The sequence below is a fragment of the Bufo gargarizans genome, chromosome 11 (assembly GCF_014858855.1).
Source record: "Bufo gargarizans isolate SCDJY-AF-19 chromosome 11, ASM1485885v1, whole genome shotgun sequence".
Lineage (NCBI taxonomy): Eukaryota > Metazoa > Chordata > Amphibia > Anura > Bufonidae > Bufo > Bufo gargarizans.
In genome coordinates, this window is record NC_058090.1 from 98,657,259 (window position 1) to 98,672,044 (window position 14,786).

General features: G+C 48.9%; 1 protein-coding gene across 2 annotated transcripts; it reads left to right on the top strand.

Annotated features, from left to right (window-relative positions):
- The first annotated feature begins 700 nt into the window (after positions 1–700).
- On the top strand, positions 701–13,097 carry CIART (circadian associated repressor of transcription). Of its 2 annotated transcripts, none has more exons than XM_044272122.1 (6): positions 701–1,132; positions 5,805–6,353; positions 6,854–6,929; positions 7,873–7,951; positions 10,116–10,254; positions 10,341–13,097. In XM_044272122.1, the coding sequence occupies exons 1-6, from the start codon at positions 989–991 to the stop codon at positions 10,875–10,877; spliced, it is 1,524 nt and encodes a 507-aa protein (XP_044128057.1). In that variant the 5' UTR covers positions 701–988; the 3' UTR covers positions 10,878–13,097. The 2 variants fall into 2 exon arrangements, with proteins under 2 accessions (XP_044128057.1, XP_044128058.1); XM_044272123.1 differs by lacking the exon at positions 701–1,132 and adding an exon at positions 1,724–1,860.
- The last annotated feature ends 1,689 nt before the right edge of the window (positions 13,098–14,786 follow it).

A 14,786-nucleotide genomic window follows, 5' to 3' on the forward strand; every position in this document is an offset into this window, starting at 1 on the left:
GCCGAGGCGCTTTCCGTGGTGGATTTGCCGCTTTAAAAACCCCATTTGCACACACAAAAATAAACGCACCAATAAGAGGAAGGGAAATAGATGGCGTTTTGCTGTGGAAAATCCGACCTAAACGGACCCCGTCCACTTTGCAGATTGACAGCATATGCGCCCCATGTGAACACCCCCTCTTGCCTTTATACATCTCTCTGTAATAATCCAGAAAATGGGATTATTAATAATTTACCACACGAAACCCTAAAATTCTAGCAACTTCCATATTGTCCCCCCCCCCTTTTTTTTCACGTGGTAAAGTCCATCCCCCCATTATACGCACGGCTTTATCAATGAGCGCCTCTCACACATCTGCTGTGTGCACGTTGTAAACCACCGCCAACCGCGTTCTCCGCCCATTAGATAAGCCCATCCAATCGCCTTCTTCCTCCCCGCCCCATCGCCCCGCCCATCACATTGCATCCAGGCAGCACCACTACTCCTCTCCTGGTCCACATGTAGGGGCGGGGTGTGGTGCGCTAGCTTTAGACCAATCGGGACACGTTGTCGACTCTTTTACCCGCCCCCTTCGACTGTAGCCAATCCAAGGGCTGGGATGCGAGTGTTCCTGCAGAGGAGGGAGGTTAGCGTTGGCCAATGGGGAGGCAGACACGGGCGCACAGGGGGATACACGTGACGGCATACACGTGTTTGTATGCAAGTGTTCGCCTGGAGAGACAATCCGCTGTCTCCAGAGACATCCAGTGAGGGGAGAGAGAGCGAGACAGCTGCATCTTGGAATAGGAGCTAAAGGTATTGCTGCCTGCAAAGTGCTAAGACTTCGAGAGAGCGCCTGGAAGCCAGAGACATCTACTATAGACCGAGACAGATATCTCTATAGACTGAGAGAGCGAGAGACATCTGCCCTTCTAACACTGACTCTTCAGAGACATCCTGCTGCAGACGATCGCTCTTCCGTCTATAGAGAGACCTTTGATTGAGGTTCATGCTGCAGTTTCTGATCGGAGACGGCCAAGACAGCCGGAGACTGCTGGGAAGGAGACCGTCACCCAGGAGGGCACCACCCAAAGCCCTGACGGACAGAACAAAGAGCGCACGAGACGGTCCGCGGGAGAGAGCGGCCGCAGAGGTGAGCAGGAACATTCCATCGTATTCATGTGACCCCCCCCCATGTGGTCTCGTCCTGTTGTGCTGCAAGCGGGAGCTCGAGGGTTAATACTGCAGCTAGGGTCAGGAGCCATCAAACGGTTAATGGAAACCACCAACAAGCGGCTGCTGTTGACGGATCTTGTTGTGGTTTTATTGTGTTCTTGATTATGTCTGTTTCATGGAGTTGACCGCTCTGTGTGGGGCTTATAGTAGACCATCTTGGTTGTGATCTCCTACCTGCGGGGACATCCGAGACAGTCTCTGATTTGGGGGGGTTGTCCGCCTGATGACTGGCATAATGCTCCTACATCTCTCCGCAAAGAGGTTCTGCAGCAGCTGCCGGAGTGCCCCTTTAAAGTACATTGCACGATTCGCGCTTTACAGATTTGTAGAAGCGGATAGACCGTCCTCAGGTGTCTTCTCTTAGAGTTGTGCGGTGGTTCCTCTGTTGTTCCTCCTGATAATGTATGAAATGAATTCACATGTGAGTGGTACCCCTTGTCGGAGGGGGCGTGGCCTGGCCCGGCCTGGCACTGATTGGACGCGGGGAGGCGCCGAGGAGTGGCACAGTACACGTTGAAATAAAAGATTCTCCAGGATTGTGCATTACTAAAGAAGAGCGGTGTATCCCAGCAGAGAGGTGGACGTCCGCTAGATCCCGTTGAGTCCAGCAGATTGATGGGCATCTGGTAGACTTCCAGCTGAGAGGTGGGCATCTGGTAGATTTTGGCTGGGAGGTGGGAGTCAGGTAGTACCCATTGATTCCAGCAGAGAGGTGGGCTTCTGGTAGACTTCTAGCTGAGTGGTGGGCTTCTGGTAGATTTCTAGCTGAGAGGTGGGCATCTGGTAGAGCCCATTGATTCTTGCGAGAGGTGGGCGTCTAGTAAATCCCGTTGATTCTAGCAGAGAGGTGGGCTCTGGTAGATTTCCAGCAGAGAGGTGGGCATCTGGTAGATTTCCAGCAGATTGATGGGCATCTGGTAGACTTCTAGCTGAGTGGTGGGCATCTGGCAGATTTCCAGCTGAGAGGTGGGCATCCAGTAAATCCCGTTGATTCCAGCAGAGAGATGGGCGTCTGGTGGATTTTCAGCTGATTGATGGGCATCCAGTAGATCATGTTGAAACTAGCAGAGAGATGGGCGTCTGGTAGATTTTCAGCTGAGAGGTGGACATCTGGTAGGGTTCCTGCAAGAGGTGGTCGTCTGGTAGATCCCATTGATTCCTGCAAGAAGTGGGCGCCTGGTAGATTTTGGCAGGGAGGTGGGAGTCGGGTAGTTCCCATTGATTCCAGCAGATTGATGGGCATCTGGTAGATTTCTAGCTGAGAGGTGGACATCCAGTAGATCCTGTTGATACTAGCTGAGATGTGGGCATCTGGTAGATCCCATTGATTCCTGTGAGAGGTGGGCATTTGGGAGAGAGATGGGCGGTGGGTGTTCAATCCCATTGATTCCAGCAGATAGGTGGGCGTAGATCCCATTGAATCCTGCGAGAGGTGGGCATCTGTTAGATTTTTGGGAGTGAGATGGGCATCTGGTAGATTTCCAGCAGATAGGTGGGTGTTCAATCCCATTGATTCCAGCAGATATGTGGGCGTCTGGTAGCCCACATGGATTTTGGCAAGGAGATGGTCATCCTGTAGATTCTGGCATTAGGTTGGGCATCTGATAGATTCAGGCAGAGAATTTGGCATCTGGTCGATCCCATTGATTCTGGCAGAGAGGTGGGCGTCTGGTAGATTTTGGCAGAAGTGGGTGTTTGGTAGAGGTCATTAGTTCCAGTAACGAGTGGGGTGGCTATCTCTAGACTAAAACTGAGTACTAGACCTCATCATTAAATGGGTTCTCGGGCTGTTTCTACTTGGCTTCACCAGTGAGTAAATGCTACCTTGCCGTGCCCATATTACCCCTGGCAGTGCCTACCCAATACCACACAGACATGTCAGTTATTGCAGTGCAGTTAATTCCAGTAACCTCTTGATTGTCTAATTTCCCCCTCGCCATCCGGACCACCATGACAGCTCCTTGTGCCATGCCAAACCTCTTTTGCCCCTTTTCTAGCCCCCTCCCCACCTCTACGTAAACTCGCCATCCGTAGTGCCTCACACAGTAATAGTGCTCCTCCTAGTGCCTCAAGCAGTCATACTGCCCCCGTCTGTGCTCCCTCTACAGTAATGCCCCCAAATAGTAGTTATGTCTTTCAAAAAATGGTGCCACAGCTGTCCACATGAAGATCAGCCATGGACAGTGACGGTGCTGATTCTGGAAGAACATAGCCATGACTTTTTAATCCTTGATACCCCTTAAAGGGGTTTTCCTAAAATGGCGTCCATGTCAGTGGAGCCTGCCACGAACCCGTTGTCGCTACAATAGTTTCTGCTCCATCCGACTTTTCCACGTTCAGCCTCGTTGGCTGCGGAGGGAGGTCGCGCGGCCGCCTCTAAGGGGATTTGGGATCAGCCTTCGAGCTACAGCAGAGATTTCCACACCTGTTATAACGAGCCGTCTAGTGACCACGTGGCAGCTGATCCACGGGTCTGCGTGTTACATCGCACCTGACAAATTGTGGTTCAGCTGACGCGTTTCACCTCAGTGGAGCTGTAGTGGTAGTCTAGTCATAAACCCTCTCTGTATGGATTTGAACCCAGGACCTTCCACTGCCCCGAAGGGCGGACAGAGGAAAAATTCACTCTAGTAATCTTCTGTGCACCTCTAGGTTTGAGTTTCTTAAAGGGGAAGTCCACTAAAAATCACAAGTTGCCTCCTGTAGTTATCGATTGCACAGGCTTGTCAAGAAGTTGCTTAGCAACAGAAGGTGTGGCCTTTGGGTGACCACTTCAGGTCCGTTTGCTGAAGTGAAGTTCTGACTTGGGAAATGTTTGATCAGTGGGGGACCCCCTAATCATAGGAACAGCCGGTTTGAGTTCGGCCTAGATAAATGTCCGTAATATGGAACAATTTAAGGTGTCTTTCCCTTTAAAATACATTCCCTAATAGCCGTTGTGCCATCTGGTATCTCCCCTGGTGTTTTGGACCACTCAGGAGCCTAAATATGGCGGGTGACCACCCCCAGCATCCATGTAATAACGGACGTCTTAGTAGTCACCCAGATTTTGCCAGGACACATACAATTAAGAAACTTGTAACAGGATGGTGAGGATGACTAGGTGATAATTAAATATGTTCTGTACACTAGAGAACATTTCTATTCTTAAGCTATTTGTCATTGGGGGCGGAGCTATGACAACTTTTTTTTTTTTTTTTTTTTTTTTTTTTGGGAACGGTTGTGGCTTTAGGCGTTGCAGTTTAAACATGAGAAAATGCCACAGCCTTTCGGGACTCCTACATTCTTAGTGCAGTCACCCCTTTGTGTACTGAAGTGGAGTTCCCCCTTTAATTAAGCAGTAGGTGCCTGTTCTTTGTATCCGCTGTGCCATTCGTGTACATGAGCCATTGTTTTTGTGCAGGCAGGTTGGCGTTGCCACTTTTTGTCTTCCCTCCGCTTGTCTTGGCATACGCTCAGGGAACAGCATGTTCTAGTTTGATTACATATTTGTTGTCCTTTGTGCACACGTTGCGCAGCCAGGGCGGTTGCAAAATCCCGTGCTTTGCTGATTGGTCCTTGTGCTCCTCACTGCCCCCTCCTGTTGGGATGTGGAACATACCGACAGATCTAACATCAATCTCACTTTCTGCTCCAGTAATGTAATTGCTGTTGAGTAACACCCGACACGTGTTGGCGCTCTGTACATTGCTTCAGCATGGTGTCACCTCGCCAGGAGTGACAAATGTTCCAGCACCAAGCAGTGCCCTTCGGTTCAGACCTTGCAGAATGAATCAGACATTTCATGTGATCAAGGAATTGGAGATTACAAAAATGTAACTTCCACTTACAGAGGAACCCCACTTGGTATTACTTCACCCAGGGATGACCTAACATAACATCATTTCTTTTGGTCGTCTACTCAGAGCAGTGAGACAGTCTTAAATAGAGCGGTGGTGTGCATGCATGACCACCGATCCACGAACTCGTCTGGGACTGCCGAGGACGCATAGCTGTCTCCGCGCATCAACACAGCGGGTGTCCCCCATTGTTGTGATTGGTGAGGGTCCCACAGCAATTTTAAAAACTGTTGGCTCACCTCAGATATTGGTGGCATATCGTTAGAATACGCCACCAATGTCTAATAGATGCAGGCCCCACCTCTAGGACCTCTCTGATCCTCAAATTGGGACCCCTGAAGTAAACAAAAATGCTCTACTTGGCCATTTGCGGAACCGCAATGTGCTCTTGTTCACTTTAGGGGGCCCATTCTAGAGATAAGTGCAGGTCCCACCTCCTGTACCTGGTGGAATGTCCTAGTGATATGCCACCAATGTCTTGAGGTGACACAACCCCTTTTAAGTTGGTAATGGGAACCCGTTTAAGATGCGTGTGCACCTTAGATAGCTTTGGCCAGCAGATATTCCTCCCCTCCAACCCATGGCCAAATGTACATGTGTTCTCAAAAGGAGACTCCTTTTGGCGGTGGCTAATCTGAGAGAAAAAGGATTTGGACATGTTGAAATTCAAGATGACTATACTTCTTTCCATTGGGGAGGGTCTCGTGAATCAATTGTAGATCTAACAGTTTCCCTTGTGTCCCTCTCTAGACTGCAGATTCATACATGGAAGACACAGATTCCTCCGACTTCTTGTCTTCTGGAGACTCAGTTGGTTCAGGAAGACATTCCACCACCACCACCGAGCAAGAAGGACGCAAGTATGTGGACTTCGACGTGTTCCTCGCCGATCCCATGGAGGAAAGCAGCAGCAAAACGGAAGATGACTATGAGAACTCTAACGTGATCCCAAACTCGCGGCTGACCAGTGCGGACCACCCGGTCTTGATCCGCCTGGAGAACGAGTATCAAGCCAGGAGGACCTTCTGGCACCGACGTTCAAGGCAGCATCACCTTTACCATGGAGACATAGAAGGAAGGACATCATGTACCGAACAGAGCCATCTGACTAATGGTGAGTCATCCCTGAAACAGAACAAGCAATCGAAGAACTTTGTGTTGCAAGAGGACAAAAAGTTGGAAGCTCCTCATGGACTCAAAAGGCAAAGGAAAGCAGAGATGTCCACGCCCCCAAGTTGGTGGAACGATGAGAAGTTGAACCTGAAAGTATCTGAAGGAGACCGGATATTTGCTCAGAAGGTACTTGTCATAAATCTTGTATTTGACCCATAAATCCTTGGACCTCAATCTACAATGACCATTGTGATGACAATTCTGAAGATGTTAAAGGGGTTATCCAATGTTTAGAACATGCCCCCCCAATGACCGGGCCCCTCATATAGATTATACTTACCCTGGCACCCGCTTCACTCCTGATCCCCGCACGCATGCTAGGGAGACTCATCCCTGTCTCAGCCTGCTCCGCGCAACGCAGATAGCAGGGTGTATAATCTGTATGAGGGGCCTGGGCATTGGGGGGCATGTTTTAAACATTGGATAACCCCTTTAATAGTGCCACCATCAGTGTCTTAGTCAATGTCCTTGAGGTACAGAGCAATAACATTGACACCTGGGGTACAAACCAACTTGCGGGAGAGTAGGATGACTAGCGATATGGCCACCATTACAGCTTTCCCAGGGCACTGACAGGCAAATGTCCTTGTATCTGAAGCCTAACTTTTTATTTTAACTTTTTTCAGTGCCGTGAACTTCAAGGTTTTATCAAGCCGTTGACGGAACTTCTGAATGGACTGAAACGGGGACGATACGATCGAGGTAATAATCCTAATAGTTAGACAATGATTTACTCAGCGAGCCCCGTGGGTGGTTGATGGTGTCTGTATGTAAATAGTGAGTCAGGGCCGGCGAAATTCTAGGCTTCTAGGAAGTGGAAGTGAGAGGTTTCAGCAGCACAGAGTATTTCAGGAGAGGAGTGTACTGATCTTGTAAGGAGCAGTGACCTGTCCACCCATGTATTATTGGGGAGGACAGGACCTGCAAGTGATGGGGGCAGTGTCGTGATGTGAGGAAGGGGAGTGGAGACTAGTGGCAGATCTCACAGCAGCACAGAGTATATCCGGAGAGAAGTGCGCTGATCTTGTAATGAACATAGTGGGGGCTGGATGGATGTAAAAGGGCGTGTCAAGGTAGCTTACAGACTGAAAGTGGGTGGTGTGGGGGTCTGATCCCACCTTGGCATGTCCAGCCCCTTGCAGGTCTAGTACGGGCATAGAGGACACAAACAGGACTACTAATCAGAATTCATTACTGTTATGACAGCCTTCAGAGAGTGCTAATGATATCTGACCTAGTTCTTCTTGTCCTGATCTTGGTGACCCATTTCTACTCCTCCGGTTGCATCCAGAGCCGCACCCAGAAATTTGCATGATTCCTGTTGGCAGCAGCACGGCGTTAGGCTTGGCGCCAAGTTTGGCATTTCCCTTGTCAGATGGCAGGATGAAGATACAATTCTTTTTCCATGGACAGTCTGCAGTTTGAATGCAGCTTTGAATGCAAATGGAGTATAATAGGTGATCTCAAAATTAACGCAGGATAAAGCTGTACTACCAGAATAGGAATTATACAGCGCAACACGGAAAGGCAGATAAACCTAGCCTCCCAGTTGTCCGTCCCAGGGTCCATCGCTGGCTGTGTGTTGGTGTATGTGTGGACATGCCGTACAAGATTTGATAGTAATCAGTTTTCCTTCTTCTGCCAGGACTGAGCAGTTTCCAGCAGAGCGTCGCCATGGATCGCATACAGCGGATCGTTGGAGTTCTTCAAAAGCCGGAGATGGGGTAAGCGGGTTATGGGGTCCCCATTATAGTCTCACCACCTCCTAACTATCCCCCATTATATACTCACCACCTCCTTACTACCCACCATTATATACGCACCACCTCCTTACTACCCACCATTATATACGCACCACCTCCTTACTACCCACCATTATATACACACCACCTCCTTACTACCCACCATTATATACACACCACCTCCTCACTACCCACCATTATATACACACCACCTCCTCACTACCCACCATTATATACACACTACCTCCTTACTACCCACCATTATATACACACCACCTCCTCACTACCCACCATTATATACACACTACCTCCTTACTACCGTCCATTATATACACACCACCTCCTCACTACCCACCATTATATACACACCACCTCCTCACTACCCACCATTATATACACACCACCTCCTTACTACCCACCATTATATATGCACCACCTCCTTACTACCCACCATTATATACACACCACCTCCTCACTACCCACCATTATATACACACCACCTCCTCACTACCCACCATTATATACACACCACCTCCTTACTACCCACCATTATATACACACCACCTCCTTACTACCCACCATTATATACACACCACCTCCTTACTACCCACCATTATATACACACCACCTCCTTACTACCCACCATTATATACACACCACCTCCTCACTACCCACCATTATATATGCACCACCTCCTTACTACCCACCATTATATACACACCACCTCCTTACTACCCACCATTATATACACACCACCTCCTTACTACCCACCATTATATATGCACCACCTCCTTACTACCCACCATTATATACACACCACCTCCTTACTACCCACCATTATATACACACCACCTCCTTACTACCCACCATTATATATGCACCACCTCCTAACTACACCATTATATAGCACCACCTCCTTACTATCCCCCATTATATACACACCACCTCCTTACTACCCACCATTATATACGCACCACCTCCTTACTACCCACCATTATATACACCCACTCCTTACTACCCACCATTATAACACACCACCTCCTTACTACCCACCATTATATACACACCACCTCCTTACTACCCACCAATATACACACCACCTCCTCACTACCCACCATTATATACACACCACCTCCTTACTACCCACCATTATATACACACCACCTCCTCACTACCGTCCATTATACACACCACCTCCTCACTACCCACCATTATACACACCACCTCCTCACACCCACCATTATATACACACTACCTCCTTACTACCGTCCATTATATACACACCACCTCCTTACTACCCACCATATACACACACCTCCTTACTACCCACCATTATATACACACCACCTCCTTACTACCCACCATACACACACACCCCTTAACCCACCATTAGAACACACACCTCCTTACTACCCACCAATATACACACCACCTCCTTACTACCCACCATTATATACACACCACCTCCATACCCACCATTAGATACACACCACCTCCTCACTACCCACCATTATATACACACCACCCTCACTACCCACCATTATATACACACCACCTCCTACTACCCACCATTATATACACACCACCTCCTCACTACCCACCATATACCACACACTCACGACCCACCATTAGATACACACCACCTCCTAACCCACCATATAGACACACCACCTCCTTACTACCCACCATTATAGACACACCACCTCCTACGACCCACCATTATATACACCACCTCCTTACTACCCACCATATACACACCACCTCCTCACTACCCACCATTATATACACACCACCTCCTACTACCCACCAATATACACACACCTCCTCACTACCCACCATATACACACCACCTCCTCACTACCCACCATTATATACACACCACCTCCTCACTACCCACCATTATATACACACCACCTCCTTACTACCCACCATTATATACACACCACCTCCTCACTACCCACCATTATATACACACCACCTCCTTACTACCCACCATTATATACACACCACCTCCTCACTACCCACCATTATATACACGCCACCTCCTCACTACCCACCATTATATATGCACCACCTCCTCCTTCACTCAGCCCTTTCCTACTCTCTATCAAACTCAGGTTGTAACTCCCATGTTGTTGCTTTCCAGAGAGCGGTACCTGGGCACACTTCTACAGGTGGAAATGATGTTGAAGATTTGGTTCCCTAAGGTCACCAGCTCCCAGTCCTCCTTTTCATCTTCATCCTCAGACTACGATATGGATGAACCCCGATATAAAATGGCCAAGGTAACGACACTCACTAGTACTTGCCGCTCTTTGTTTCTTCTGTCCTTGCTTGAAGTAGTCGCTGATTTTCCTCTTTCCCCATGCAGCATCCAGACATCTCATACACAGAGAAGAAAAATTGCCAAACAGTGCCATCACCAAGCAGCTGCTCCATGAATAGTCCACCTGACCATCCACCCCAGGCCCCGCTGCACTCTGATTGTGCCTGTTGCAAAGAAAGGGCTCCGGTTTTGGTCCAGTGGCCCAATATGAACCTGACATGGATGCACACAGCTCCCATTTGTAATCCACCCCTCAGCCAGGTCGACATGCATCACCTGAAGCGAAGCATAGGCCAGGAGTTGTTTGGACCCAATGCCCCCAGTTGTGGCATCATCTTCGTTGTGCAGAACAATCAGCCATCATCACTGTCTCATCCCGTTACCGTGTCGGAGGCCGAAAAGCCCATCGCACCTACAAGCTTCAGACGGGAGAACCGAGAGGAACTTCCTCTCCGCAGCCAAAGTGCTCCGGCCATCGCCCCACCTGCCAACACACAAAGTCTGAAGGCCTGCAAGGCCCATTCACATTCCCTGCCCCTGATACCAACATGTACTCATAGACCTGAAGGAGACAATACTTAAACTCGACCTTACGGGGTCTCCCAGTCTAGAAGAACACTCTTCACCCAAATATGATCCAAACCACCCCGTTTTGGATCCGACAAATGACCCCCTACGCTTCAAGGCGAAGGGGAACATTACAAGAAAACAAAAAGTTGGATGTGTCGTGGTTGTCTTTTTCTTGTTTTCGAGGAACTCACTCCATGAAGTTTTCCCTGTTTTCCTGAGACATTGGGGTGGGGAACTGGGCATGCTGATAAAAATATGGTGTCTTATTTCACATAAACGGCAATATTTCAGAACCTTTTGAGGGTCTGAAGCTTTCACAAAATGTCGGACTGCACCTCCTGGACTGAGATGCCAAGGGTTGGGTCTCCTACATCTCAATACTTACAGGTCAACCCCCCTATGGACATTTCCCAAACCCACATAGGGTCACCCACTTCTGGGCAGGGTTCACATAAGCCCCAGACATTTTCAGGCCAGGATTGTCTATGAAAATCCTGGGAAATTTGGGATCTCCACCTACTGCTTTCTCCTTACAAGCCTCACGATCAGTGTTGGGTTACATGTTAAAACTTGGCACCCTCTCTTTTATGGGTGTTCCCAGTGGAATCTGGGCAGGGCTTAAATGCCCCTAAGTTGCCAACAAAAATGTTGGTATTTATGCGGTCTTCAGAAGATTACGTGTAAACTGAAGTCCAAATAGGACGTGGAGTAGTTGACCATAGCAACCAGATAAAAATGCAGCCACTATGGGTATTGTCTCTACTCCACTGTAGGCATAATAGGGGATTGAAAGGCGGAGGCCTCATGTGCAAATATGGGAACTGTCTAAAAGAAAAAAACGTCTTTGCTGCCCATAGCAACCAGTCAGAGCGCAGCTTTCATTTTACCACATCAGGTTAAGAAACTAAAGGTGTGCGCTGATTGGTTGTTATTGGCCATACAAGCTCAGGTAAAGTGAAAGCTGCTCTCTGATTGCTGCCAATAACAACCAATCAGAGCAGAGCTTTCGTTTTACCTCAGCTCAGTTTGCTATTACTGACCAGAGCAACCAATCAGAGCACAGCTTTCATTTTACCAGAGCAGGTTAAGACACAAAAGCTGCTCTCTGATTGCTGCCAGTAACAACCAATCAGAGCAGAGCTTTTGTTTTACCTGAGCTCAGTTTGCCTTTGCTGCCCACAGCAACCAATCAGAGCGCAGCTTTTGTGCTCTGGAAAAATGAAAGCTGTGCTGTGATTGGTTGCAATTACAGTTTTCATAAAACTGCCCCTAAATTTAATAGTTTTATTGTGTATATACACTAATATTTCTGATTACTTGGGAGACTGCAAACCCAAACAATATGAAGAGGAATCCATAACTTAAAAGGGATGATGCACTAAACGGGGGGGGAAGATTTGCCCAAACTGTCTATAGCAACCAATCATAGCGCAGCTTTCAGTTTTTTCTTTCAGTTTAATTTTAAAAAAATCTGATTACTACTGCCGCCTGAGATGGCATGATATGAATGCAGCCAAAGCAGCTGCCCCCCACAGTCAGCACAGCACCAATCCAAGGCTGTCAGCCCTGTCTGACAGTCTGGTTGCTAGGCAACCAGTCTTTGGATTGGATTTTTCAGCCCTAGCAACCAGTCTGAATGAGATTTGCCTAGCAGCAGCTTTATACTGCCTCCTGATGTATGGCGTTTGAAGAAATCGGACAGGCTTGTGGCATTTTGCTGCTGATGCGGAGTTGCGTTCTTGCACGACTATTCATTTCTGGTCGGGTTCAGGTCTTTTTTTTTTTTTTTCTTAAAATTGGGGCAAGTACCTCTATGCACTAAGAAGGTCTATGCAGTTTATACATAGGAGGCGGACAGAAATAAAAACCTGTGACTATGCCAGGAAGACTGTATATCGGTGTCTTCTCCTGCTTGCCAGATGGTTCAGGCGCTTTGTGCAAGAGTTTAGGAATAACCACAGCAGCACAGAGTCTTTCAGGAGAGGCGGGTGCCCATCCAACTGATTGCATGCTGTTACTTGGGACAAGGCTGCCGGATACGAGGAGTGGGAGGTCACAGAGACAATGGAAGGAGCTGTGGGCGTGGGTCTCACAGCAGCACAGAGTATTGCTGGACTTGGGGGAGGGAAAGCCGCGGAATAACAGCAAGTTCTCCGCTTGTTTCTCAGCGAGGTCTTTTTTTGTTTTACCATTATTTTGTAAAAATGAAAATAAATTTTGTATTCAAATCCACGTGAAATCTCTTGTCTATGTGTGGTATGGGGGGGGGGGGGAGATTATTAAAGGGGCGTTCGCCCTGCAGCGTGTTATCAAAGCCTCAGCTGTGAAAAGTATTGGTTTGTACCAGTTTCCAGCCTACGCAAGAATGGTTCTGTTCACTGACCGCAAGCAGAGATCTTTAAAATAGTGAGAAACAGCAGCACTGTGTAGTAGAAGAATGCAGATCCGTCGGTTCTGGTCTTTCCGTATGGCGGATTAGAAAAGTGTTTTGTGTATGGCTGTCCTCCCTGAACCTTGGAGTTGGGTGATGTGCCCAATAGACCGGTGTCCTCTCGTACACGGGTGCTGGGTGCCAAGTTTTTTTTTTTTTTTTACAGTGCAGGTTGGCACAGCCTGTAGGACAGCCACGTGCGGAGTCAGAACATAATGTAACGACTGAAGGTACAACAGGCGTGGCTGATGGCTCTACAGTACTTTCCTGTTCCATGTGAGACGAGAAGAACACTGTTAACCCCAGGGCATCCATGCCTAATGGTGACATAACAGCGGGGGAGCGGCTGCTGAACACAGACATATGGGAAAACTGTACATGACGTTTCCGCTTTCTTCATAAATATTACAGTCAGATAATCCAGAAGGTTTCGTAATCCAGCGCCATGATCATGCAGGGCTGGCTGCTATGGGCTCTACCCTAAAGTGACTTACCTGCAGACTGTCACTGGCAGCAGTTAGGGGGAAAATGGAGAGGGGAGCTATGCCGGGGACCAGGAATGAGAGGAGGAACCATAATGGCACCACAAATGAGAGGTGGAGCTATGCTGGGGGGCCAAGAATGAGAGGGAGAGCAAGGTGGGGGACCAGGAATGAGAGGTGGAGCTATGCCGGGGACCAGGAATGAGAGGGTGAGCAAGGTGGGGACCAGGAATGAGAGGGGGGATCACAAATGAGAGGTGGAGCTATGCCGAGGACCAGGAATGAGAGTGGGGATACAAATAAGAGATGGGGCTATGCTGGGGGCCAAGAATGAGATATGGAGCCAGGTGGGGACCAGGAATGAGAGGGGGGACCATAATGGCACCACAAATGAGAGGTGGAGCTATGCTGGGGGGCCAAGAATGAGAGGGAGAGCAAGGTGGGGGACCAGGAATGAGAGGTGGAGCTATGCCGGGGACCAGGAATATGAGTGGGGATACAATTGAGAGATGGGGCTATGCTGGGGGCCAGAAATGAGAGGGGGGACCATAATGGTACCACAAATGAGAGGTGGAGCTATGCTGGGGGACCAAGAATGAGAGGGAGAGCAAGGTGGGGGACCAGGAATGAGAGGGGGGACCACAAATGAGAGGTGGAGCTATGCTGGGGACCAGGAATGAGAGTGGGGATACAAATGAGAGATGGGGCTATGCTGGTAGCCAAGAATGAGATGGGGGACCAGGAATGAGAGGGGGGGCACAAATGAGAGGTGGAGCTATGCTGGGGGCCAAGAATGAGATAGGGAGCCAGGTGGGTAACCAGGAATGAGAGGGGGGGGGGGGCACAAATGAGAGGTGGAGCTATGCTGGGGGCCAAGAATGAGATAGGGAGCCAGGTGGGTACCAGGAATGAGAGGGGGGGACCACAAATGAGAGGTGGAGCTATGCTGGGGGCCAAGAATGAGATAGGGAGCCAGGTGGGTACCAGGAATGAGAGGGGGGACCACAA

Excerpts from the sequence above, each read along its gene's own strand:
- CIART (XM_044272122.1), top strand. The coding sequence starts at position 989 with ATGCTGCAGTTTCTGATCGGAGACGGCCAAGACAGCCGGAGACTGCTG. Across the intron at positions 6,354-6,853 it reads ACCGGATATTTGCTCAGAAG|TGCCGTGAACTTCAAGGTTT; the intron begins GTACTTGTCATA and ends AACTTTTTTCAG. Across the intron at positions 7,952-10,115 it reads CTTCAAAAGCCGGAGATGGG|AGAGCGGTACCTGGGCACAC; the intron begins GTAAGCGGGTTA and ends GTTGCTTTCCAG.